Genomic DNA, 26,339 nt, shown 5'->3' on the forward strand with positions numbered 1-26,339 from the left:
TATCCATCTGGTCGGCCCATAAGTCCCAAGGCCTGAGCCATTATCTCATGGCCAAGCTGCAGGCAGCCACTGTTTCTCGCATCCCCGTCAATCGCAAGCGGAAACGCTTTCCCAAAGACCAGGAGTCAACACCGACTGAGTCTGGCCTCGTTTCCTCCGTCGCGGCCACCACGAGAGTCCCCACCAAGACTCATGATGGAGGTTCCAAACCTAGAAGAACGAAAGGCACATCGAAACCTGCCCTGAGCCGAACTAGTTCGTCCTCGAGTCTGGTAGAGTCAGACGTACCTTGGCCGGACCACTTCAAGTATCTATCCCAGTTGCACCGCGCCTTGAATGTCGTATACACATTTTGCTGCACCAGGAAGCATTTCGCAACGACATGGGACAACATCAAGAGTGCGGTGGAAGGACACATCAAAAAGCCCTTGGTCGAGGACGACGTGGCGCAGGTCAAGGCGTTATTGCCGCGGGCGATCAATTTTGCCTATGTGGATGAAGAACACCTTATGGTAACACTTATGGGCGAAGAAGATGGCGTCAGAGGTGGCAGAGCCGACCATTTTCGGTCTCTGGAAGAGGATGAGAGCGCACCCAGAGACAAATCGGAGCCATCCAAAGAACTTCTTCTGTTCGAGTTTGTGGATGGCGACCTGAAAAGACAGGTTGTCGACCCCAAGACGGGGCAACCCACCAAAGCGACCCAGAAACTACGCAATGAAGATCTCAAAATGCCTGTCTTTAGTCAGAAATCGATGCTCAATCTCATCGAAAAGCGTAATGCCAAGTTCACTTCAGCCATAAACACATTCCTCAACCAATGTGCCGAGGAGCAAACAGACCCGGTGGGAAAAATACTGGACCTTAAACAGCAGTATTTACCCTACCCCTCAACCAGTCGTCCTGCAACACCGGGCCCAGATAATCGACTGCAAAAAGCGATCCCCAAGGAACGAAAGTCAATAACGGACATTGTCAAAGAGATTAGCGAGCTCGAGTGGTATACTGGACAGATTGTGCCCGACGGACATCGTGTATTCGATCCTCAGCCGGCCATATATGGTGACCTCAATTTTCAGCTGTCCCAGAATCTGGTGAATGCGCTGTATAACAGCAGGGGGATAACTCAGTTGTACTCGCATCAAGCCGAGGCCATCAATAACCTGCATGATGGTCATCATGTAATCGTGTCTACCTCAACCAGCTCAGGCAAATCGCTGATCTATCAGATCCCAATGCTTCACGAACTCGAGAAGGATCCCCAAAGTCGCGGGCTCTATATTTTCCCCACCAAGGCTCTCGCCCAGGACCAGCGTAGAAGCATGAAAGAGCTCTTGAAGTACATCCCAGGCTTGGAAGACGTCGTTGTCGAGACATTTGATGGCGACACGCCCATGCGAGCACGCAACCAAATCCGAGATGAAGGTCGTATTATTTTCACGAACCCAGACATGTTACACATTACTATTCTACCCCAGGAGAGCGGATGGCGAGAATTCCTTCGGAATCTCAAATTCGTGGTCGTGGACGAGTTGCATGTGTATAACGGTTTGTTTGGTGCTCATGTGGCCTTTATCATGCGTCGACTGCGGCGCATATGTGCTGCTGTGGGAAACCGCAAGGTCAAGTTTATTTCATGCTCTGCAACAGTGGCCAATCCAGAAGAGCACATGAAGACCATATTTGGCGTGGAAAATGTCAAGCTAACGGATTTTGATGGTTCTCCGTCTGGCCGGAAGGAGTTTATTTGTTGGAATACACCATATAAAGATCCAGGCGATCCCTCATCAGGTCGTGGTGACGCTTTTGCAGAGACAGCGAGGTTAATATGCCAACTCATTTTGCGAGGGGTTCGAACCATTGCCTTTTGTCGCGTACGAAAGCAATGCGAAGTCCTGCTAGCGGCGGTCAAGACGGAATTCACAAACCTCGAGAGACCAGAATGTTCTGCTTTGGTCATGGGCTATCGTGGCGGATATTCGGCTCAAGACCGTCGGCAAATAGAGTCAGAGATGTTTGGTGGCAAGCTCATGGGTATCATTGCTACCACGGCCCTGGAGCTGGGCGTGGATATTGGATCCCTTGATGCCGTGGTTACGATGGGGTTCCCATATACGATCGCCAATCTGAGACAACAGAGCGGCCGTGCAGGTCGACGGAACAGAGACTCGCTTTCTGTTCTGGTCGGTGACTGTTTTGCTGTCGATCAACATTACATGCAGAATCCCGACGAGATCTTCACGAAGCCTAATTGTGAGCTCCAGGTCGACCTGCAAAACGAACTTGTGGTGGAAGGGCACATTCAGTGCGCTGCTTTCGAAATGCCCATCAAGGCAGACGAAGATGAGAAGTTCCTAGGCAAGATGTTGCCAGAGATATGCACGGAACGGTTGTCGTATGACCCTCTGGGATTCTATCACTGCAACGAGAGATTTCGACCTCTGCCTTCTAGGTGTGTCCCCATCAGAGATACCGAGGACAATCACTTTGCTGTGGTTGATATCACACATGGTCGTAATGTGGTCCTTGAAGAAGTCGAGGCTTCAAGAGCCTTCTTCACCCTGTACGATGGGGGAATATTCTTGCACCAAGGTCGGACATATATCGTGAAAGAGTTCTCACCTGAGCGCAAGATTGCCCGGGTTCAACTCGTCAAGGTGGACTGGACTACGCAGCAACGAGATTACACAGACGTGGATCCAATCGAAACCGAGCAGGTCCGTCGGGTGTCGGCCAACTCTCTCACCAAAGCATATTTCGGCCGCATCAAAGTCCACGCCGTGGTATTTGGGTTTTTCAAAGTCGACCAGAAGGGTCGGATTCTCGACGCAGTGGCTGTGGACAACCCACCGATTATCATCCACTCCAAAGGTCTATGGTTGGATATTCCCAAGTCGGCGATGCAGATCCTCAAGGACAAACGCTTGAATCTTGCGGCAGGAATCCACGCGGCCGAGCATGCATTGATGTCCCTGATGCCACAGTTTGTGGTCAGCATGCCCGGCGATGTGCGAACCGAATGCAAGAACGCGCTGAAGGAATTCGCAAAGAAGGAGACTCAGCGGAAGAGACCTGCACGGTTGACGTTTTACGACGCAAAGGGCGGACCCGCGGGCTCGGGGATTGCAGCGAAAGCATTCGAGTTTATCGACATCCTTCTCGAACGTGCCGTCGCGCGGGTCTCGGCGTGCCACTGCCTCGAGGGCTGCACGGAATGCATCTGCGACGAGAGGTGCAAGGAGAAGAACATGGTCATGAGCAAGGCCGGCGCCGAAGTCATTCTCAAGTCTCTCCTAGGTATGGAAATCGACGTCGATGCCCTGCCCGAGGGCGAGGAGGAGCGCGTTCCTGCCGGCGTCGAGACCGTCGTGTTTGCCACCGAAGTCATGGGCCGGGATGGACGGAGAGTGCCCGAGAAGGACTTTGTCAAGAAGGAAAAGAGTGATGACGATGCCATCATCATCAAGGATGAGCCTGAGGACTGAGGACTGAGGACTGATTGTCATGTCCATGAAGGCTGTCCTTTTACATACTTTTCATGCATAGATACCTACTGTCTGCATGTCTGTATGTCTGTATGTATATACGAACGAGGAATGAATGACGTGACAAAGATCTACAACATACAACCTACAACCAACGGTAGGCATGTGTGGATGTAAGTATCTTGTGAGCGAGTCAACTGAGCACAACAGAAAGAGACTCTATGATTTTCAACTCTGGCTTTTTCTTCTTCTTTTAAGAGAGTTTGCGGATTCACATCGACATCGATTGTAAGAGTCAACCATCGACCAGCCATGCAGTCATCTAGTGTAGATGATCTAATCTATCCATCGAGTTCATTTTACCATCTACCGATCTACCACGGATGAACAGACGAATGGATCTTAATCTCTCTTTTCGTGAGTATCATCCATCCAACCCCCTCGTCGCGTGGCGGACAAACGCTTCGGCCTCCCTTCTCACACTGGCGATATTGATCGCGCCGGTACCGTACGCGCGCGCCACCGCGGCCTGAACCTCCTCGTCCTCGTAGAGAGTGTCGTTGTCGACGTCGTCACCACCGACACCCGTACCTTCGCCCTCACGCTCGCGCTCAACGGCAACCACGGCGCGCCAGTACGCGTCGTCGCGGTCCTTGAGGGCCGGGTTGCGCACCACAGCGTTACGTGCGATCGAGTACGCGCGCAGATTCGTCGCGGCCATCTGCAGCGCCAGGTTGGCTTGCGTGAGGAGCTCGTCGGTGCGGCGGCGCGCGAGTTCCGCGTCCGCTGAACCAGGGCCCCCTGCTGATGTGGAGGGGAAGAGGTAGAACCGCCCCGTCGCCGACGCGTAGATGCACAGCGCCAGCGCGATGTCAAATGCGCATAGGCCGAGGTATCGCGCCGTGGTGCCGAGCCAGAACGTCCCCGCGGGGGCGACCGTGCTGATCGCCACGGGCGGCGCGTATGTCGCGGTCAAAAAAACGTCCGCGCCCGCGAGGACAAGCGCGCCAAAGACGGCGGCGCGGCGCCACGTCGACGCTTCGTACCCGCCCACGGTCTCCGAGGTCGCGAGGCCCAGGCACAGAACGTGGAAGAGGTGCGGGAGCACCGTGTTGGTCGGGAGGTGGTACAGCAGGTACGAGATTTGGTCGTCGGGGTGGCAGAACAGGCAGTCTCGCAGGGTCGACGGCCCGAAGCGGAGGTAGAGTTGGCGAAGGCTGTCACAGACGTTGTCGTTAGAATTCATATCATACACCATCAATCCGTCCGTCATTCTTATTCGCCGTGGCAATCTGGATCGAGTGGCGGTAGAGACGGAGGTGATGACGATTTTCTTTGTCGTTCCCATGATTTGTTCCGTGAAATCGGGAGGACAGGGAAAAAACTTACGCCGGTGAAGTCAACTTTGCCCTCAACGCCTCGTCCGCGGCCGAGAGCGCCCCGTTCTCGCGCAACATGGCCAGCCGCTCAAACAGCACGTCCGTCGGCACCGACAGCCGCGACTGCGTGGCCACAAAGACATTGTGGTCGGCGATGTCGCCTCTTAGCGGCCACGACGCGTACAGAAAGACGCATATCGACACGAACAGCGCATTCAGCCCACGGCTGGTCCGCTTCGGCAGGGGACGAGGCGGCGGTCTGGTGCGGTAGGCGGTCTTGAGGGCGGCGTAGTAGTTGACGGCGCGTGGGAGGACGAATGTGAACAGGAGAGGCCAGAATGGCTTTATGCTGTTTTCCTCAGGCAAAAACCACCAGTGGATATGTTAATCAATCTGGACTTTTATTCCCTCTCGCGGGCGGTGAGGTGACGAAAAACCCCTTTCGAGGGTATGGAAAGGAATAGGGATAGAGGAATGAAGGGGGTGTACGTGTGTTTGTAAGAGTGGGAGGCTTACCTGCTCCACAGCGTCATGGCTCTGAAGGCGGATAGTCGAGACTCATGCTATGAGTAAAGGGATTGTGTTTAGACAAGATTCCAAGTGTGTCTCGGTTTCTATTGACTGGGTAGCCAGTGCATGGCAAGGCGTGGGTATCTACGTCTGTCAGTATGTAGGGGTGATATTGATGTTTGAGACTAGCAGTGTCAAGAACAGATACGGAACAACAATGCTCCGAGGTCCGACGAGGCTGGTGCTTGACTCGCTGGCAAGGCTGGATCATAACGCCGTAGCCTTATAGTCGTGACTAAGCATTTTTCCACGTATATCACACCCGCTATAGACACATATTCCTCAAATCCAGTCCGATCCCAGAGGGTGGGCGACGGTCGCTCTAATCTGGTTGTAACTGAAGCCATTATCTAAGCCAATCCGAATCACGCTGATCGCCACGGAGCGCTCCCTGAGCACTTACTGAATAGGAGACTGTAAACCTTCAGACTAAATCAATCTCCATGGTTTCAATCGAAATGAAACAAGCGCGCATCAGAGCTTCGGCATCAGGTATTTGGACTCTGTTAGATGAACTTCCTTCTCGTGCCATTACCTCCAAATGCCCTAGACGGTGAAATTGCGTTTTTCCCGGGTCGACAGGTTTGACATGGATGAAAAGCCATGTGTGGTCTTCTTCCATTGACGCCAGCAGGATATAGTTTGGCTCCTGTTCCGTGACTGCACTGGACGAGGCGTTGTCCGCAAAGTACCTTCCAGTCAAGGGGAAGTTGGGGGTGTTGAATTTGTCGCTGAAGCCTTTGAAGACGGAGCATTGAAGTCTCAGCGTGGTCGGGAGGAGTTGTGATGGCTCAAGCAACAATACCGGGTGTACCTTTATACCGTCGGCAGCTTCCCGTGGCATCTGAACCGGATTTATGCTGTGTGCCCAAGACCAAGATGGTACAGAATCCAGAGGAATTTGTCTTTGCTTGTCTGCAGGGGCGACGCACCATCCCAAATCCAATGGAAGACCATCTAGAAAATGCCCGAATCGTGGTTCCGGCTTACCACAGATCCTCGATACCTGACTACCAAGTCCTATGAGCGCAGGTATTCTATCAGAATCCTTTGTCAGACCCAAGTTGGAGTGAATTTCAACCATGGCACGCCACCAGTTTCGGATATTCCGCTCTCTTTGGGCACTTCCGCCGCTCAAAGCGCGGTGATACGCGATCTTGAAAGGCATATTTGCATTCTGATGGCTGGGATCGTCGAATGCTATTGATTCTCTCCAAGCTTGTAAGCCATGAGAAAAGTTGAGGGCTGGTCCGGTTCTCGTGACGTCCAGGTCCGTAGCACTAGGGATTTGGTGAAACCCACATTCACAATTCAAACTCTCGAGGCACTCCCACATGATTTCTAGTGGCGTAAAAAGGACAAATCGCCGAGATAAGAGTCTCTCTTGCAGTACCCAGCCTCGAGTGAGCAAGTCCAACGAAGACGTAGGCGCTTTGGACGTAAGGGATCGTACAGACGGACAGTTCAAGTCGGGGTGTGTTAGGGCCTCTCTCACGTATATTCTGGTTTTGTCGTGTTGGATGCCAGAGACGCAAAACCCCCTGTGGGTTGGATCAGCTACCGAGAAGCATGCATTTTGCCCAGTAGCCGCCGCTACCGTCAGAATGGCTCCTTCATAGACCGAGCCCATCAATTTTGACTCTTTCTCCCAATCCTCGACACTATCCTGAATGATGCAGAGGCTGTCGATCCAGATATATCGGATCGGCATCGGGTCAGCATATTCGGTCCTATGCCAAGTTGAAAACTGCCTGGCAAACGTGATGGCGTCCTGAAAAGTCGGCGTTATCCAAATCCAAGGAATATTTTCTTTGAGAGTGCTTATATTGCGCAGGGTACATCGTGGCATGTGATCTGTATCAATCCATCGGTGGCTGAGACAGAGATAATGCCCTCGAGCTCCATTGCTTTCCACCAATGCTAGCTGATCTGCCTTTGTAATATCGATCACTCGTGTGGGCAACAAAGGTGCGTCAGCGCCATTCCCACAGGCTGGATGGTCGGCATTGCATGTTTTGAACCATGAGAAGACCCTCGAGAATGCTTCCGGAGAACCAGTGTTTGCGGAAATTTGAGTCTGCCGAGGGGAGTTTTTGAGGAAGAAAGGCAAGTCATCATCATGGCCGGGTTCGGAAGGGCTAGACAAGCACGGGAGCCAAGACAGTCTTTGGCGTGCTGCAGGCATCTTGAAGATTTCCAGCTTGATATGCACCGCCTCAGACAGTGTGGTTTGGATATATGCATGAATGTATGCACCGCGGGCATTGTGTTCACTGTTGTACATGACATTTCTGGCTGCGGTAATGCCTTTCTTGTCCCGTAAGAAGCCGAGGAAAGCCATGAAAAAGCATAATGTTCGACAGCCATAGCAGATGTCTTGCTGGCGCGGCTCAGTCAGGCGTGTGTCGGGTTTATGCTGTTCCCAATCACTATTATCAAGTCTCCCAAGACTTCCACTTATATTGTAATTGAGATACGGAAAGTAAGAACGGCAAATCTCACAGTCGTCCTGAGTATAAACCCAGACCCGTGGACGGAGCCGCAGTAGTCGACAGAGGGCCTCAAGATGTTCCGATACAAATCTGGGTGTATATGCCTGTTTTTTGGGCGACGAGCTTTTCCTGTTCATTTGTCTGAGACGGCTCAGACCCGTCGACTCGGTGGTCGAGAAAGGCATCGTTATGAAGAGACCACTTGGTAGAAGGGTGTGTCGCCGCACATATGTCGATCAACTCGAGGCTGAGCTGCCTGAGACGAATGTTGGAATCTGTGATATCTGGGGCCTTGGCGGGGAAACAGTCCCAGTCACATGATGATTAGTTGATGTGCCCAAATGCACCTTTTTGTGGAATTCTCTCAAGATAGCAAAAAGCCTTACCCTGTATCTCTCTGCCTTTCTGTTGCGGTGTGTTGAAGAGCGAACTCGAACTGGGCCCATGCATGAATACCTCACAATAAATCACGTCTTGGAATTGGTATACGCCAACATGCGGCTAGATATGTAGAGAGCATGGAGAATCCATCAAGTGTTTCCTTGCCTGGTTTGATAATTGACCCTGCGCAGGATGAGGGAGCGCTGCCCAGCTGTACAGCCAACTCCAGATTCCAAACACTCTTCGCTACCTGCGCCTCACACAAACTCCTCGCTAAGCCTTTCAAGTTCGTCAAGGGTGTGCCAAAAAGCTCTTGCAGTCTTCTCAGGTAGCATATTGCGGAAGCACCACCCTTCTTCAGGCCGTGTCATTTATTCTTTGCACTGCCTGACCCCTCTTCGGTCTTTTTAGCTGCCGCTGTCAGACTGGTCAGTCGGTTGTCTCGTGTATATAGGCTGGAAAGTCGCTGTGTGCCCACCTTTTGCTTGTTTTTCTCGCATAATGGCTGCTTGGGCTTCTTTCGTCCGCTGAAACTCGGTGCCGGACTGTGTATTTTTCTTTTTCTGTAATCGGATACCCGTTAGCCCAACATCACACAGCTCCGCGGTCTTGATTCGACAATGCCGGGCGCAAATCTGAAGGTGTGTCAATTCGCACCTGTCCAGACTGTTCCTTGATGTTCTTCTCGCGAGCCTTTTCTCTTTGGTTTCCTCGAGTCATGGCTGTGATGGGTGAGACAGAGGCAACTTTTTGGTCTAAGTTGGAGTTGGATACAAGAGACGGTGCAGTTGCGTTGTCGCTAAGTAGCTGCGAGCAGTATGAGGGTGAAGGAGTGGGAGCGCAAGAGGGAGAGCAAAATTAGTTGGTGAAGACCGCAAGTCTGAGTGAGATGAGCCTCCCACAGAGCCGCAGTTTCTCGGAAAAAAGAAATCGCGCACCGACTCGGCCTCATCCGCAGCCAGCCCTACACCAGACACCTTTGTTTCGCCCTCCCACCTCCACATACTTCACTTACACGACAATCTCCAGTCTCTTTGTCAGTAAAGTGTTACTCTGATCGCCGACGGACTGCTTCTCCCAAGATCTCATACAAGGTTGTCGCATACCTGAGATGCACTTGGCGTCAAGGGTCCCCAAAATGGAAACGCGCCCTCAAGTGCGTTTCAGGTTTGGCCGACCCTGAATCGTCGTTCAACCTCAGCCACTCTTTCTCCTCGTCTCTCCCCAGCCTGAGGAAGACATGGCATCTGCAACAGCTGCATGATTTTGGACCGAATTGGGCATCACTTGACTCGATCTCTCGGGATAACGCCACAGGTGGGAGCGTCTTCGTTTCTGAAACCGAGTTTGAAGACTTCTCCGACGGCACACCAACTTGACCAATGGACACGTCCTTCCCGTGAGTGATGCGAACCAGATACTACAGCTTCATCTCGCGCTCGCGCTTATGACGGTGGTGACTCTGAGACCCTATTTCTCTCCAGACCAGATCAATGGGTAAAAAGATGGAAAAAGACCGCTGAAGAATAATTCATTTCTGCCGCTCCCTCCTCGAGTGTTGGCCACTATTCCTCTTTTCCCATGTACATTCACTTCTATTGATGGTCTGGCTGTTCAATAGCCTGCTGTCATCCTATTGTTCTATTCATCAAAGCGTTCGAGCCTGTTAATTGAGCCTACAAATATCTTTTCTTACACAAACCCTGAACATTTTCATGATACCCTGACCTGGAAATAATCATCATCTCCCGAAATCTACACGATAGGTATTCATTCGACTTAATCCAAAAGCAAACTGCAACATGCGCTTCTTCGGCAGAACCCTGGCCGGCGCTGGCTATATTGTGCTCAACATCATCCGAGCGATGAACATAACTGCTCTTTTGGCCGTCATCGCGGCAAGTTCGGTCATGCTGGTCAAGACCTTTATTGTGTCCAAGTTTTTCTTTTTCGATGCCTGCGAGCACGTTCTCCGAGTCGTCATGAGTGGTAAGTTCCCAGATTGTGACGTGGCGGCCGGGTTGTGGTGCTAAGATGTGTCAGGATTCCTCATCCTCACCGAACTCTCTCTTTTCAAGTCATTCTTTTCCAAGAATTGGCCTCTATTCAGCGCCCGGTCGAGTTTTGTGATGCTTGGGCTTGCAATGATCTTCCTGGGGAACAGTCTTCTCGGAAATCTCAACAAACACGCCACCAGTCAGGAAAGCCTGGGTCTACCATTCTGGCGGCTGGTGATAGCAGCTGGAATCATTGTGTTTGTGATGGGCTTCATCAACCTCTTTGCAGTAAGCAGATGGGCATCGAAAATCAGAGATAGGCACTGACCCAAACTTGCAGAGCTATATTTTCAGAGACACCAAGGCGCATCTCACAGCGCGACAAGTCCGATCCCACGGCGCGGTCGCATCACACAAAGCAGACGTCGAGGCTTCCACTCCAAAACCGCCGAGCCGCAAAAGTCATTACCGATCGTTCTTCCTAGGCAAGCGAGACTCATTACCCTCGTATTATTCTCGCAAGAACACCGATCGTGCCAACATGGCCGAGACGCCCAAGATGCACCTAGCCATTTCGAGTCCTTTCCCACAAGATCAACCTCTAGTCCGCAGTGCGCAGAGCCCTGGTGGAGCCAGCTCCAAGTACAGCCAAAGTCCCAAGAGTGAGCGATATGCCATGAGCCCTGAACTCAACCGGCCAGATTTGGCCCATCATCCTGCCATGACACAAGGCCATGCTATCTGAAGTGTGGACAAAAAACAGGAACGGAAACATATCTGAGGGTTAGTGAGGGAAACGACGATGATATGGCTTGATCTCCATGGCATCTACACGCATGAGAACTTAAGTCAGTGGTGACCAGGAGCTTCAAAGGGACCAACAATGGGAGCCGTGGATGTTTTGCTTTTCTTGAATCTTGTAACAGATACCCAGACCCAGATGGCAAGAAATAATCAGACAGTGATGAGTTATGAACAGCAATCAATCGACCCCTGAACAGTGCTTGATGTCTGTCTCTCATGCAGCGGTGCTCAGTCCGCAGTGTTTATTTTACAAGGCTTGATTCCAAGAGGCAGAGGATTCACACCCCAGCCAGTCAGACGGAGAGCGACGCCGTGACACCGTTCGGTTATACCAGTCGGGGAAGAGGGACGCACGAGTCTAGGGTCTCGACCAGCCTATCCGTTTTGACATGTGTTGTTTCCGACTGTATCTCTTGGTGCAATTTGCCACTGTCGCTCTGGGCCTTTTGTCCCATCTCCCTTGTCCACCCATCTCATCCTATCCCACCTTTTCTCCTTGTACCTCTGTCCGTCTCTGTATATCTATCTCGCTGTGTACCCCGTCACCACTCTATGGATTCGTATCCTACGGGTATTGATATGCCTTGTCGACTTTTCTCTACTTGTACTTGTCCCCTGTAGCTGTACTTTTACTCGTAGGTATCCCATATGTACCCCTCCTGGATGTAATATGTCTATGTACATGGACTTGTACTTGTACTTGTACTAGGCTACGTCTGACTTCGACCCTTTGGAATCCCTTTTCCAACCCCCACTCCCCTTTTCCGGTCTACCTTGTTGCCTTGCGTGCTCGCGTTAGGAGAAGACAAGACAAGCCACCAAACGCACACTATGCGAACCAAAGCCCAACCATCCACGCCCCCCCTGACGCCTGACCCCTCCCCTCTCTCCTCCAACTCCTCTTTACGCCCCCATGCCATGCACACCAAGGTACTTACCGAGTACCTTGTCCACTAACTCGTCCGTGGCTCATGTACCATCTGTGCCTTACCTCGATCAGGACATCTGGATACCCAGCAAGGCAAGTCGCAGGTCGATTTCGTGGACCAGCAATTGCGAAAATCGCCACTCGGGTGGGGTTGTTGTGGTTGTAAGCCATTGAAAGCCACCACCCCCTCACCCTACCTACATCGGTACTCAGGTAAGTACTCGGTACTCAGCCGTGCTTGCAAGGCTTGCGGCCCGGCGGATATATTTTCCTTGCGAGTTTGCTCGTGTCCATACATACTTGTCCTTGTCCTTGTCCTTGTTCTTGTACTTGGGGAATTGTAGTTGTAGATGTGGAGTCTCCTAGCAAACCAGCAAGCCAGCTAGTGGTCGTTCTAGCGAATGGATCGAGGTTCTACGAGATGCCTGCTCGAGCAGAGCGTGGAACACAGCCGCTGGAGTACTTGTGCTTGTATCGAGTACTCGTAAAGTAAGGCTGAGCTAGAGAGGAGCAGCTGAGCTTTCAGCTCTCAGCTTTTCCCCCCTCCCCTCCCTCTAGCTACCTACCTACCAGATCTCGTAACCCAACTCGTACTCCCTTGTCCTTAGTCCTTCCCGTGTCCCTCTCCTTTTCCCTTCCTCTTGTCCTTCTGCTTGTGCATCTACTCTTATCTCTCCTGCCGCTTCCCGCTTGCCATTCGCCATTCCCTATCCAGGCCTAAGCCACCAACCACCAGCCGCCGCCCGACCGCCCGCCCATCCGCTTGCCTTTCCCCTCGTCGCCGTTACCACCACCACCGCCGCCACCATAATTTGTCCAGAGGGTTGAGTTTTCAACCAGTCTGCCACGGTGAGAGAGCGAGGCGGCACAAGTCAACCCGAATGGGATATTATGGACCGGATACTCGTAGCCTTGGAGGTACATAGGTCGAGTGGGTAGGCAGTGTAAGCACATGGCATGGTCGGTGTTGGGTCCGTCGACACTACGAGGTTTGCACCTAGGTATGAACTGGATAGCGAGGTATGTTGGGCACAGAAAAAGAGCCGCATCCTCTGATACCCTTCCTGTTACCCGATGTGGACTTGTACATGTACGTGCACCGAGCAACATGTACGTGGACAGACGTGATAGGTAGATGCGACAGCAAGCTCTCAGTAGACACTCGGTTGGCACTCGGTACGTAAGTACGTAAAGTACGTACTACAGTATCCCTCCTCATCTCCCGCCCCGCTGCTCTCCCTTTCCCTCTTCCTTCTCACTTCCCTCTAGGTCCATGTATCTGTCTGTGTATATCCATGTAATCTGAACCTTGTACTGAGTAGAGAGCCCTGCATTCCGACATGCTACCTGGTACTTTTGTGGTATCCATACTAGCGGTGTCAATACTGGGTGTCAGTACTCGTGCCACTTCTGATACTTCTGTTTTCATGTCAAGGGAGGTAGAAGTGGTGTTTGAAACCATTTCTTCAACCGTATATGCGAAAGAAAGATAGAGAAAAAAAACACCCTGTGGTACCATCGTCACTATCTGAGAAGACTGAGTACCCGAGTACATTGAACGTGGGCCTGTCTGGGTCCCGAATAATATCAAAAATCCCAAGTTCTCCTCGATGCAATTCGTATATGTCATTAACGTCGTCCTTTGGTTGTTGGCACACAACACACGAGTCGAGAGGCGTCCATAATCATGTCAACAACAGTGCTCGGTGGCCCGTAGGTCAAAGTATACCCAGAAATACCAATCTCCACCCCAATCCCAACCCGTCTATTCCCATTCACCACATTCCGCGCTTTGCTGCTTTTCTCTCACCTCTCAAGTAAACATCCAGCTCGTCCTCTTCCCCGCCGGACTGCGGCTCTTACTCTTCTCCCGCACCACGTACATCTTGTCTCCCTTCTTCACAAACGCGTGGTCGTTTGGCGTGAGTGTCGTGATCGTCTTGGTCTCCTTGACATACGGCCCCGTGATGAGTTTCCGCTCCTTGATTTTCCGCGTGTGCTCAAAGAGTTCGTCTTGTAGAGAGTGGTCGATGTATTTCTTGATAATGATAAATTCTTCGTCGCGCTGCATGTCACATGTGTAAACCGGAAGAGTTAGCAAGACAACACCCCCAAATTGGTTACACGGATCTGTCCGCGATGCTGAGCAGAGCACAGACCGGACAACAGCAGCCGGGGCAAGACAACGTGTAACATGTAGGAAAAGATGAGTGGTACATACCGGATCCCATTCCCAAGGCAACCCGTAATGATCCAGCGTATCCGGGAGGAGATACTTGCGGTTGACCTTGATGTAAGTCGGACGGTGGAGGTCGATGGCCAGTGTTGCACGCTCGGCTTTCTTCTTGTGGAGCACCTCGTCAATGTACTCTGGACTGTAACCTGTAATTCCAAAAAGAGTGACACAGATTAGCCTCGTGCTCAGTCCAAAATCAACCCATCCCAAGCCATCCCCCCCAACGGGAGGGCTTCGTCCTGAACCATTGCAAGGCTTGTAGAGACCATGCGTGGCTAGGGACGACTAGTAGTAATAGTAACGGCGATAGGGCCTGCGCATACCAGCATTCATGAACTTCTCCTTGACCTTCCTCTCGAATTCCTCCTCCTCGGCCTTCTTCTTCTCCTTCTCCTTCTGTTGACGTTCCTCCTCGTCCCGCAAAATCTTCTTCCTCAATTCCTCCTGCTCCTTCTTCTTGCGCTCCTCCTCCAGCTTAGCCTCGTAGAGAATGGCCTCACGCTCCTTCTTTCTCCGTAGAGCCTCTTCCTCCTCTTCCAACTTCCATCGTCTTCGCTCTTCCTCGCGGTCTTTCTTTATCCGATCGAGGATCCGCTTCTCCTCCTCCTCTCGGTGTGACATGCGGGCAAAGTCGAGTTCCTTTCGGAATTTGTATGGTAGATCGTCTTCTTCGATCGGCTTGGTTTTGGCTGGTTTGTGACTGGAGCGACGGCGGTGTCGTGATCTTGATCGGTCGCTCGAGCAGCTGGAACTGGAAGACCCGTCGCGGTAACGGTGGTGACGATATTCGCGGTGACGACTGCGACTCCGACTGTGATCACGATCACGATCACCTCGCTCAGAGAGGGCACCTGCACCTATATTGACAATCGTAGGTGCCACGCCTGCGCCTTGGCTGGATGCACGAGGGCGGCTTTGTGGCACCTCGAGGAAATTATTCACCTCAATGGGCGGCTCGTAGGTACGGCGACCTCGTCCTCCATATTCGCTGCCTGCGACACTGTGGACTGGCATCAACACATATTCCCGGTCAGACCCCGACGAGCGCCGGGAGTAGGGCATAATGGTTTCGATGATTGTAGCCGTACTGCCGTAGTACCCCTCCAACTACTAGCGTACTTTCAGCCCTGGCACAAGAGGCACGGATCAGATCGTAGGAGCGGTGGCGGTGGGGTAAACGCCCGATTGCTGATGGATATCCCGGGCGCAACGGTCACAACGGTGAATAGTTGGAAGGATAAGGTCCAAACCACTAAACAAACTTTCGATCTGGTGATATCGGTGTCGATCTTGTTCGCTGGGGAGTTGTGAGGAGAAGAGAAGAAGAAAAATCAATCACGGTAATTCAGCTCTGTGGTGGGGAGGCTGCTCGCTTTTATCGTTTTCGTGCAGCAAGCCAGTGCGGCCAATTTGAGCCTGGATCGCAACCCACAAAACAGAACTTGGGGGCCGGGAGGACTAAAAAGGTCGACTGTCATGTATGGTATGCTGGCGATAGCTGAGTCAATCGAAACCCCGGTCGATCCAATGATCGCCTGTCAAACGAAATTTCAGGTTCGTAACGCCATGGCACTTTTGTCTGAAACAAATCACGAGGTCGTACCGCCAGGCCTCTTGTGTGCAATAGGTCTGAGATTTGTTTGAGCAGTCTCCTGGACACCAAGGCCGCCTGATGGCTATACGAATACCTGACGATCTGAAAAACGGAGGATATCTATGCTAAGTATATCGATTGCATAAAAGGTTGGTGTCAATTTCCACCCCTAGGTCAAACCAATCTGGCGGCAATGGACCGCCGTGGTTTGGTGGGCCTATGGAGGCCTGAATGCACGTCTGCTCGAGCCTGCGTCATTTGACATGCTTAGGTTTGGTGTAAAAGGTGGTCTTTTGCTTGCTCGTCTTGAGGCCCGACAGGTGCCAGGAGCATCCGATATTACGAGCAGTCCCCGTGGCGCATGGACGAGTAAAGCAGCAGTTGACTCTCCACATCTTGTCAGAGTTGCCACTGCCGCCTCGGGCATATTCAGGCATGTTCGCTGGGGAATGGCGGGCGTATCCCGTTGGCCAGCAGTGGTGTTGGTCTTTTAGCTATTATGTCAGCGACCTGCTTGTAGGCGTGATCCGTTGCCAGGATCCTGTAGAAGATGCGTATGTTTATGACAAAATCATCCCTCTAGCGGCAAGATATCCAGATATCGGCGATCAGCATGAGTAGCAATCACACCGATGGAGACGTATTCTTGAACCAGGATATTGGCGCAAGAATCCGTCTCGTGATGTTTTCGTGATTGTCTGAAAGCTACAGACTCGAGCGACATTGCCAATGTATTCAGGTGAATCTAAGACCACATCGTCCCGGAAATGACGCACAAGAGAATGCCGGAGTGCAGCTCGATCCAGGAATGTCCTCCTCGTGCAGCAGGTGTGTTGGCATTGGAGCAATCTAGCCTGTGTTGAAATCCACACGCTCTTCAATCGAAAGGGCCCATCACGATCGACCACCAGTCTGTAAGATCTTCTCAATGTGCTGTCGACTGTTCTTGTATGTAGTCTCTTGGTAATGTAATTTCTTCTCCAGATCCGTGATGTCCTTGCTCAGAGATGCTGCCTCGGAAGCCAAGCGCTTGTTCAGAGTCGACGGAGGAACGGCGATGAACCTGAGAGCCAGAATTGTCAGAGAGAAAGCGCAGGCCGTTGGCGAAGGAGTTTCATACATTTTCCCAACCCCTTCATAGACATTTGTGTCTTGTGACAAAGATTTCAGCTCATTGGCCGTCAGTTGGTTGAGTCGAGCATCTCTCCGTTTGGCACTCAATTCTGCCTGCGTTTGCGTGATCTTTTGTTGGGAAAGCAGCGCTTGAGTCTCGACTTCTTGAAGCAACTGCTAGTGGTGAGTAGAGATGGACGATTCGGTGAAGAGGGATCAGACCTTTTGCAACGCAGCGTTGGGAATGGCCATCTTGGATGAGTACAACGTGCTAGCCAGTGGAAGATGATGTACAGTTTTTGAGCCTCAGTTTGACTAGATTGGAAGATTACAACATCCGCACTTCAGGGTTACCGTTCTAGGCAACTTGGAGTACACGCGCCCAGCCAACACCCACAAGCATTCGAGGGGTACCAAGGGCCTAGGTAACTACCGAGGGGCTACTTAGACCCGATGCAGACGTCGGCTTTCCGAAGTTTAGGTGGCGAGGGGTTGGCTGCGATCGCCCCCGGGGCTCTTGAGCCGTTCAGGACCTGGACTTCCAGGCATTGCTTCACGTGTCAGGGCAGCAAATGATCTGCCTGAGGCTTCCTCCTTAGGCCCTTTAGCTGCCTAGCTAAGCTCTAGTTAAGCTGCATCGGGCCCGGCGACGTCATTTGGGTGTCATTTGCCCGCTTGCGAGATAAACAAGTTTATCACCGCAGCTCCACCGCGAACGTTTTTGTGCGTTGTAAGCCCTCGCTTTACTTAACTGCGAAACCCACCTTTTCCATCCGCATCCGTAGCCACCATTAATTCCCTGACTGAGGACCGGTGCCTCTTATAATCCTGGGAACTACCTCCTGGTCGCTATGTTTTCGACTTAACTCCCAGGCTCGAAACGACCGAAAATCTGTACAGCATCTGTCTCGTTACCAGAATGCCCGCATGGCTTCCCTCCATCCCATATCCCCCGCCAGGCCAGCCGGGGTACTGGCATCCCGTCACGAGCACTTTACAGTGGTGTGAAGAGGTACGGCGGACGCTATTCTCTTGAATTACTGAGTTGTCGAGGCTGACACGAGAAGGATTATTACGCCACGTACTACTCCGCCGAGATCATCAACACTCTGACCAACCTTATGTTCATCTACCTGGCATACAAGGGAGTTCAGAGCTGCAGAAAACATGGGCACGATACCGTATTTCAAGTGGCATATTTTGGGTATTTCCTGGTTGGATTTGGCAGTTTCATGTTTCACACCACCTTGAAATGTAAGTTGGTGCATGCAAAGACCAAGTACATCCCCCCTATTCGATCGCTTGATCTGACCCAACCTTGATTCCCAGATCCGTGGCAGTTGGTCGACGAGCTCAACATGATATACACTACTTGCCTCATGGCCTTTGCTTCCCTGTCCTACTCGCAACCTAGACAGATACAAGTCTATCTCGGCGTCTTCTTAGTGCTATTCTGCGCCTTTATTACCGCCTACTACCATTACCTCCAAGATCCCGCCTTTCACCAGATTGTCTACGCCTTGTTGACCGTATTTATCGTCTTGCGCAGTGTCTACAGCATGGAAACGAGTCTGCGACCGTCGTTGAGGAAATCCGAAGAAAAGCACCGTCTGGAACGAGAGAGGTTAGGCCTCTCGGTGGACGTTTCAAGAGAACAACAAGAATATGAGAATCAAAGAGACCTGGAAATCCTAAGAACAATGTGGTGCTTGGTGGCGTTTGGGGTGAGTGTCTTCCTTGGCGGCTTCTACATCTGGAATCTGGATAATCAGTACTGTTCCACGCTGATACGTTGGAGGCGGAGTATCGGCATGCCGTGGGGTTTCTTCCTCGAGGGACATGGCTGGTGGCATCTCATGACCGGCATTGGCGCTTATTGCTATATTGTGTGGGGCATACACCTTCGACACATTCTGAACGGAGATCAAGAGCACTTCCAGATGGTCTGGCCCAGCATTTTCACGCTGCCAGAAATCGTGCGAGTATCAGATCCGCCGGAGAAGGAGAGCAGCAAAGCAAATGGTGCTGCTACTGCCAACGGGAGTGTCCATGAAGCTGCCAACGGAAATGTAAATGGGAGTGCAAATGGCTACAGCAAAAAGACCAAATGATGTATATGAACATATCAAGACACGCAATGGATGAGCTGAGCTGTTGACTTGGATTCCGAGAGGAACCCTCTTCGCTCTTTCTTCCACCCACCCTTCTCCCTCCCCTCGTTTCTGAATAGTGAAGTGCCGGCGATGTGCTGCTGTGTAGGACCCTTCGACCGGAATCCTCGGATGCGGCTTGACGAAAGACACAAGCACCTTGACCTCATTCCCAAGTGCATGTGTTGTGTCCGTGCCGTGGGATACATACTCGGTACATACATACATACCTATGCACAACTTTACGCCAACCTAGAGCGAAGAGGGAAACCCCACAAGTGCCCACGTCCCGATCTCCGAACGAACCAAAGCAGCGCGAGGCTGGTCTGTGCCCTATCAAACATAACAAATACTCGCACTTGAACAACCCCCAAACCGTGACCATTAAGGTTCTTTACTTTTTCTATCTACAAAGACAAGGACTAGCAAAAGGGGGGTCAACTTTGGGACAGAGATGTGCGAAGGCGTCTGCAATGGAATATACTCCCGTTGTCTTCCCTGGGCCAAACATTGGACAATTCCAATCTACTCCCCGAATTGGCTTCTGGGAAGTCCACCAGTCGAAAAGTCTCATCTGGTCTTATTCCAATCTAGTGAGACGCTGTATCCAGAAAAGGAAGAAAGAGAAGAAGAAGAAGACGAACGGAATAGGTGAGGAGGAGCTCTAGCAGAGAAATTTTGTTGTTCGATTGCGCCTGGTCTTATTGGTCCTGTATAACCCCTTTCTTAGATGACACGAAAGCTGTCGATATATTACGAATGGGAAACCCCTTTCCATCTATCACCCCCCAATTTTGCGATTTCGGGAACAAAATAGAATGCCGCCTAATGTCCCCAGCCCTGAAAGGCAAGCTCCTCTCGATTCCCTAGTATATAGAAAAGGTACAAAAGGTGAAACGAGGTACGATATACCCAGACTCGTCATCTCAGAAGAAAGAAAGTGAATCGTCAGAGTGTCTCGTCTCTATGGTATCAAAATGCCCTCGCATACACGGCGATCGACATCTGAGACTTGCCGCAAAGGCCCACGCTCTGCCCGTAGCACGGAACGCAGTTGGACAGCAGCGTGACGGTGCCGGTGATGGCCGCGCCGCAGTAACAGTCGGCGGTGGCCCCGGAGGCGGCGCTGACGGTGCCGAAGAAGTTGGCGCCGTTCTTGGTGATGCAGATGCGGGCGCACTGCGCGTCGATGTTGGCCGTCGCGCTGCCCGTCAGCGTCGCGTTGAAGCCGCCGTTGGTGCTCGGGCTGTCGAACCCGTAGTTCCCCAGCGCGACGCACGTGCCGGCCGAGTTGCACCGCTGCGCCCAGCAGCCCAGGTAGGCGAATTGGATCGAGTCTGCACCCTTTGGCCCTGTTGCGCCTGTCGCTCCGGCAGGGCCTGAGGGGCCTGATGGTCCTGAAGTCCAGATGGACCAGAGGGCCCTTGAGCACCGGTGGCACCTGTTGCTCCTACGAGAAGGTCCGTGAGTGACGATCAAGAAGAGGGTGGAGGGTTTTTTAGGCATATCGCCAAGACGTTTTCTCCGAGTGACTTACCAGTAGCTCCGGTCGGACCTGGGACACCCTGGTCTCCCTGTACTCCTAAATATTGAAGCGTCCGTCAGTGTATGTTCTTTCGAAATATCTCGGGTGAACACCATAGGTTCGGAATGGTCCTCGTTCATGCGACATTTTCCACTCGCGATGCCCCTTCGCAAGATCAAAACCGAACTCCTCCGTATGTAGCAGAATTGGACTCGGTCTTGTGTGGATTTGTCGAGAATGGGACTTGCATGATCTTGGCGGTTGGTAGTCGTACCTTGTAATCCTTGAATTCCTTGTACTCCTTGCGCGCCTGAGCAGATATTGTTAGTTCATGTGGCCCCGAACACGCTTGAAATGCACGAAAGATGACCGTTGCTTACCGGTTGCGCCTGTGGGACCTGTCGGGCCCGAAGGGCCAAAGACGACTCAAAATCAGTATGAGAACACTCGGTACAACAAGGATAGCTGGGAGGTCGAGCGACGCCGACATTGCAGAGCTACCTCGGTCGAAGCAAGACTTTGCGAGACCCAAGCACGGAACGAAAGTCGACAACATTCCACTTACCCGGACGGCCCTACAGACTGTCAGCATCTGAAGCGTAGCTGGTATGTTCGAGACTTACCTGCTGGTCCGCTTTGTTGTGGAGCTCCCACAGCTGCAGCGCAGCTACTGACTCGTGTCATGCTCAGGCTTACAAAAAGACAATCGGATGGCGCCACCAACGGGTCGCTAAAGACGGCCACAATGGTATTGTCAGGAAGGACACAAAATCTTGCCCTGTTGTTGTAAAACGCGGCATTACTCCACATGAGGTTGTTTTGAGTGTCGACTGAAAAGGCAGTGGTGATATCTCCGGGGCTCGCACTGGCTGTGAAATTTGCATATGTTGTTCCAGAAGTGGTACCGAATTGCAAGGCTCCGGCACTGGAGTTCGCAAACAGCTGCCCATTGACCAGATTATAGACCACGGCATTCTGGCAGCTATCTGTAGCTTGTCCGGTTCCGCCGAGGAATACGTTTCCCTGGCGCTTTCTGAAGCGATCATTACCCTGAGATTGGAGCACCATCATAGATAGCATGAATGAATAACTCTCCACGTAGGAGAAAGAGGGTGATGAGTGGCTTAGGCAGTCAGTAGGCGTTGGAGGTTCAGGGACCAAATACTTACGTGGTGTATGCTAAAGGGAGTTGGGAAATTTGGTTCGACTGTGTTATGAACACGGAGCTTGTGCCTGTATATATAGTGTTGATGCTTGTGGGAGCGTTGGTGATGTCCAGCGTCAGATAGTCATAGACCTTTAGAGTAGTGTTTGCGTAAAAATAATAATCAATGCGTATCTATGAAACCCCTTTAGCGACTGGGAAAAGAATACATGGAACTTACTCACAGGGACCAAGACCAGAACTTTTGTGACAACCACTTCAACCGAGCAGTTCTGGTCCGCTCGTCGTAGCACATTTCGGGGAATAGGCTGCGTTGACTTCTTCACGATTCTGTTCTCCACAGCACTGGGAATATAAGTTGCGAAACTATTTCTGGTTAGGGAACGCAAAGTCAAGAACCAGACAGCGATAATCTCCAGCAGAAGCATTGTGGATGGATACAAAGCCCCACTCAAGGGCCAATGAATGACTGAAACGAATGACTAAAAGACACAACTGCTAGAGAGGAAACAAGCGCAGACAGAAGAACCTGATATGAGAGCTGAATATATTCGGCAAGATACCAATAAACGGCCTGACAAGGGCTGGAGCCTCGCGGACCGGACAACCCGAAGGCGTGCCAAATGAAGAATGGAACTATTGCCAATGCTGCGGCCATCATCATTCACTTCGACTCTATCATCACCCTCCCATATTGCGTTGAAAGCCGGAATGCTTGTGTTGCGGGAGGAACGCGCATTGGGCAGGCGGCACGCGCCACCCATCGAAAGTATGATAGATGAAACTGAGCAGGGACATGCCTTTTAGCATCGCATAGGCAAGCTATAGCCTTCTCGTGAGATCGTAAAATGGTATGAAGGTCAGTCCTGATGGCGAGTGTAGTTGAGAGAAGAACAAAATGCGGGAGGCCGAGAGTTCAAAGAGCGTGACTGGCTTGGCGCGTCTTTCCGTGTCTTGGCGCTCCGCTGCCTGATGCCATCCATTGACATGTACAAGTAACTCGGATACGCCTGAGCTGCACCCCTTCAGTAGTGCCAATAGAGAGAACCGCTGTTCCTCCAACAATGGAAGCCATGGCGCCGTGAGCTCAGCAAGGGCACATTTCTATGCCACTTCACCTCGTCCGTATCATCCACTTCCCAAAAATAGTCCCAGTTTACTGTCTTCACTATCTCAGTCGACCTTCCCGCCACAGTTTGTACCTTTGAGACTTCCGAGGCACAATCGACTGGCACATCCCCAATGGCCGGGCCTCCACCAAACCCAGCTACCTCTTCGAACTTCCTCTCTACGCGCCGAGCCCTCTTCGACACCCTCGCCTCTTTCCTGACTGTGGCAACTCATCACATCCTCTATCTACGTCGAATCTATCCACCGCTTTCATTTCTCGCCGCCAGGGCATATAACTGTCCCGTTCGCCAGAATCGTCATCCTGCAGTCTGTACGTGGGTCAACGACGCCGTCGCTGCAGTCCGTGATCAACTCGACAAGAACACTGTCGAAAAGGTTTTGCTGTGCATCTATGAATGTGAGAGCAATCGTGTCCTCGAACGCTGGACATTTGACCTTGGATCTTTTTCTTCGACTGGTCAAGATACCTCAAATATCCAATTCGAGTCCACTCCGCCTGATGATGGCGACCTGCTGAGTGACCAAGTCAACCTGGCCGATCTAGAAGCCAACTTTCGCGCTACCTTGTCTCGGATTAGCACATCGGCAGCCCGACTTAGACCCCTCCCTGAGGGCCCTGGCGCTCCTGAGTGCAGCTTCACGCTAGCTATTGAGGTCAAGGACCGGGCTGATCGTCCCGTAGGGCGAATTGAGAAGGAAGAGCGCAAGTGGATTGCGGCAGAACCACAGCCAAACCCGTCGTCTTCGACCCCAGGATCCGCAAAAGATGAAAGAGCATCGACCACTACGTCCCCACGAACACATGCGGTTCGCCGTGTTGAGGTAGGAGAGCTGCAAATGGAAGTCTGGGTGGAAGAAGCAGCAGCCAAATTTGAGTTTTCCCTCCCCTCAACGTCGTCCGGATCATCGTTACCTCCAGAACAGAGAGCAGCAAATATGTCCTACGGTGCAGGAAAAGAGAAGTTTGATCCAGAGAACATGTATGCCTACGATCTCGAGCCACCGGACGTCAACCGCAAACCGCAAGGGGGAGCCACGACAGACTATCAACGAGGTTGAGTCACGCCATCGCTGGCATGTCATCACGCAGTTTAATTCGGGAATTCAGTCTGTGTGGGAATAGTCACAATTGTCGAGGGCTGAAATCAATGCAACCAGACATAGTCGTCGCAGGAGATGACGGCAGAGTTCCTACGAACTAGTCCCTTACCATTGCTCTAACTGGATCGGCGAGGCATTCCACATTGAGCGCACTCAGGAATGATATCTCAGGCGCCACCACTCTCCATCAACTTACAGTATATGGCTGCGCAGTATGATGGGGCCGATGCGCCATGAAATCGCCGAAGATGGTGTCACACTTTCTATATCCACTCCTCGAGATCTACTCCTGTTCGACATCAAACGGATTTGCGAGATATGATCCAGGCTTCAATGCCGGTGACACGGTCTACAGGGCCTCAACCGCTACATGCCACGCGTTTATATCTCTGTAGCCAGAGCTAAAGGCTGATGCCATAAGATTGCTCGGCTACAGATACCCAGGAGCAGATTGATGATCAGTGCAAACGTTGGCCTTCTAAAGTTGGGTGTTGGCGGCGAGGGACAAACCAATGAGCTATCCTCCTTGGAAACAACACCCCCCTTTGCAAACCGCTTGTGGTCTTGTGTTGGGTCACAGGAACTATCCCGTTTGCTTTGGACAACAGGTGTTTTGTTCAGACGACCTTTTACCGATATAAAGCCCTCGACAAAGCGCGACAACAATAGCACCTCTTTCATTATCACTACATCACACATTATCATGTTCCCCATTCCTTTGGACTGCCTTGTGACAATGATAACCCTTTGTTTGCCTTTGCAGCCTTTATATGCCTGCGGCTATTCTAAAGGTATGTTGCAGTTCTTTTTACCTCTCCAAAGACCAACATTGCTGAGATCACCTTCAGCCACTTTCAAACCGCACATACAACCTATCACCGTTGCTTAATCAACTATCGGCGCTCCTATCAACCCTACCCTTCCATCGAATTCATAACACAATGTCGCTCACTGTACCTGGGCTCTTGGGACTCTTCGTTGGAGTTTCTCAAGCTCTGCAATATCAAATCTACCAAAACTACTCCGGTTCCGACTTTTTCGATCACTTCGACTTCTTCTCAGACCCCGATCCAACACATGGCTTTGTGAAGTACCAGGATTTGGCTGGAGCTAATAATACTGGATTGGCAGGGTTTGCCTCGAACGACGTTTTCCAGAATGTGGTTTATCTCGGAGTCGACTCGTCCAGCGTTGCCCCAGGCGGCAGGCAATCCACCCGCATTGAATCCAAGGAAGTCTTCAACCAGTCCTTGCATATCGCTGATATTAGACACATGCCAGGAGGCATCTGCGGGTCATGGCCGGCATACTGGCTAGTAGGGCCACAGTGGCCAGATAACGGGGAGATTGACATCCTGGAAGGAATCTCACTTCAACCCGTCAACAAAATGGTCCTTCATACGAAAGCCCACTTGATGGTCTCCAACATCTCAGACCCCAGTGTCGCGAATGCCACCGGAATGCAAATGCAAGGCACCTTTACCAGCCTTGATTGCAGTACTGACATCACCGGAAATCCCGGCTGCGCGGCGTCAGGCACCAACAACTCGTTCGGCAAGGCCTTCAACGACGATGGCGGAGGTGTTGTGGCCACCGAATACGGCCCGCAGTGGATATCCATCTGGAATTTTGGACGTGACGAGATTCCCGCCGACGCTTTCAGTGGCAGTCCCAACCCAGAGACCTGGAGAACCCCTGACGCTCACTTCATGTCCGCAGACGGCGGCCCGCTGTCCGAATACTTTTCCAACCTCAGGATCGTCATCAACACCGCTCTGTGCGGAGACTGGACGAACGGGGACTGGGCCAACTCGGAATGCGCGACATTGGCCCCGACTTGCCAGGACTATGTTGCCAATAACCCGCAAGCTTTCAAAGAGGCTTACTGGCTCATTGGAGGCATTCAGGTCTATCAGCCAGTGTCTGGCGGATCGAATATCACGGACGGCCCTTATGCAGGTACGGCGTACCGTCGTCATGTGCCTCGCATGCATCCCCGTCAAACATCTTGACTCGACCGTAGGGTTTGAGATCTGGCGAGGTGTCGATCATACGCAGACTCTAAATCAGTACAAGTGAATGCATCGTGCAGCCTGACTTGGACAGACATATCGTCTGCTCCCAGTTTGTACCCAAATAGCCAAGAGAAAGAGGGGAATATACAGATAACCCAAAATGCTACATGTATGGCGCGAGGAACACCAAGATATAGCAAGAAGAAAAACCCTTTTACATAATGTCAAGAATGACGAGTTATCGTTGACTTAAACACGAAAATTTCTATGGGA

At 51.8% G+C, this 26,339-nt stretch overlaps 10 protein-coding genes across 10 annotated transcripts; 5 read left to right on the forward strand and 5 right to left on the reverse strand.

The window, feature by feature from the left end:
• Positions 1-47: 47 nt before the first annotated feature.
• On the forward strand, positions 48-3,485 carry AYO21_10935 (hypothetical protein; the record flags this gene model as incomplete). Its single annotated transcript, XM_022660840.1, has 1 exon — positions 48-3,485. The coding sequence occupies one exon, from the start codon at positions 48-50 to the stop codon at positions 3,483-3,485; it is 3,438 nt and encodes a 1,145-aa protein (XP_022506837.1).
• A 424-nt stretch (positions 3,486-3,909) lies between these two features.
• Positions 3,910-5,397, reverse strand: AYO21_10936 (hypothetical protein; the record flags this gene model as incomplete). Its single annotated transcript, XM_022660841.1, has 3 exons — positions 3,910-4,777; positions 4,875-5,213; positions 5,381-5,397. The coding sequence occupies 3 exons, from the start codon at positions 5,395-5,397 to the stop codon at positions 3,910-3,912; spliced, it is 1,224 nt and encodes a 407-aa protein (XP_022506838.1).
• Positions 5,398-5,858: 461 nt separating this feature from the next.
• Positions 5,859-7,775, reverse strand: AYO21_10937 (hypothetical protein; the record flags this gene model as incomplete). The annotated part of the gene is made up of 1 exon (XM_022660842.1): positions 5,859-7,775. One exon carries the CDS (start codon positions 7,773-7,775, stop codon positions 5,859-5,861), a length of 1,917 nt encoding a protein of 638 aa, XP_022506839.1.
• A 2,334-nt stretch (positions 7,776-10,109) lies between these two features.
• On the forward strand, positions 10,110-11,049 carry AYO21_10938 (hypothetical protein; the record flags this gene model as incomplete). The annotated part of the gene is made up of 3 exons (XM_022660843.1): positions 10,110-10,296; positions 10,351-10,592; positions 10,645-11,049. 3 exons carry the CDS (start codon positions 10,110-10,112, stop codon positions 11,047-11,049), a joined length of 834 nt encoding a protein of 277 aa, XP_022506840.1.
• Positions 11,050-13,849: 2,800 nt separating this feature from the next.
• Positions 13,850-15,334, reverse strand: AYO21_10939 (hypothetical protein; the record flags this gene model as incomplete). The annotated part of the gene is made up of 3 exons (XM_022660844.1): positions 13,850-14,101; positions 14,258-14,418; positions 14,596-15,334. The coding sequence occupies 3 exons, from the start codon at positions 15,332-15,334 to the stop codon at positions 13,850-13,852; spliced, it is 1,152 nt and encodes a 383-aa protein (XP_022506841.1).
• A 1,426-nt stretch (positions 15,335-16,760) lies between these two features.
• AYO21_10940 (hypothetical protein) lies at positions 16,761-17,231 on the reverse strand (the record flags this gene model as incomplete). The annotated part of the gene is made up of 2 exons (XM_022660845.1): positions 16,761-17,153; positions 17,202-17,231. The coding sequence occupies 2 exons, from the start codon at positions 17,229-17,231 to the stop codon at positions 16,761-16,763; spliced, it is 423 nt and encodes a 140-aa protein (XP_022506842.1).
• Positions 17,232-17,898: 667 nt separating this feature from the next.
• Positions 17,899-19,090, forward strand: AYO21_10941 (hypothetical protein; the record flags this gene model as incomplete). Its single annotated transcript, XM_022660846.1, has 3 exons — positions 17,899-17,991; positions 18,047-18,233; positions 18,309-19,090. The coding sequence occupies 3 exons, from the start codon at positions 17,899-17,901 to the stop codon at positions 19,088-19,090; spliced, it is 1,062 nt and encodes a 353-aa protein (XP_022506843.1).
• Positions 19,091-20,101: 1,011 nt separating this feature from the next.
• On the reverse strand, positions 20,102-22,247 carry AYO21_10942 (hypothetical protein; the record flags this gene model as incomplete). The annotated part of the gene is made up of 5 exons (XM_022660847.1): positions 20,102-20,552; positions 21,220-21,229; positions 21,278-21,777; positions 21,824-21,951; positions 22,044-22,247. 5 exons carry the CDS (start codon positions 22,245-22,247, stop codon positions 20,102-20,104), a joined length of 1,293 nt encoding a protein of 430 aa, XP_022506844.1.
• Positions 22,248-23,061: 814 nt separating this feature from the next.
• AYO21_10943 (hypothetical protein) lies at positions 23,062-24,009 on the forward strand (the record flags this gene model as incomplete). The annotated part of the gene is made up of 1 exon (XM_022660848.1): positions 23,062-24,009. One exon carries the CDS (start codon positions 23,062-23,064, stop codon positions 24,007-24,009), a length of 948 nt encoding a protein of 315 aa, XP_022506845.1.
• A 983-nt stretch (positions 24,010-24,992) lies between these two features.
• Positions 24,993-26,130, forward strand: AYO21_10944 (hypothetical protein; the record flags this gene model as incomplete). The annotated part of the gene is made up of 2 exons (XM_022660849.1): positions 24,993-26,010; positions 26,075-26,130. 2 exons carry the CDS (start codon positions 24,993-24,995, stop codon positions 26,128-26,130), a joined length of 1,074 nt encoding a protein of 357 aa, XP_022506846.1.
• Between the last annotated feature and the right edge of the window lie 209 nt (positions 26,131-26,339).

The sequence above is a fragment of the Fonsecaea monophora genome, assembly GCF_001642475.1.
Source record: "Fonsecaea monophora strain CBS 269.37 chromosome Unknown Scaff137, whole genome shotgun sequence".
Lineage (NCBI taxonomy): Eukaryota > Fungi > Ascomycota > Eurotiomycetes > Chaetothyriales > Herpotrichiellaceae > Fonsecaea > Fonsecaea monophora.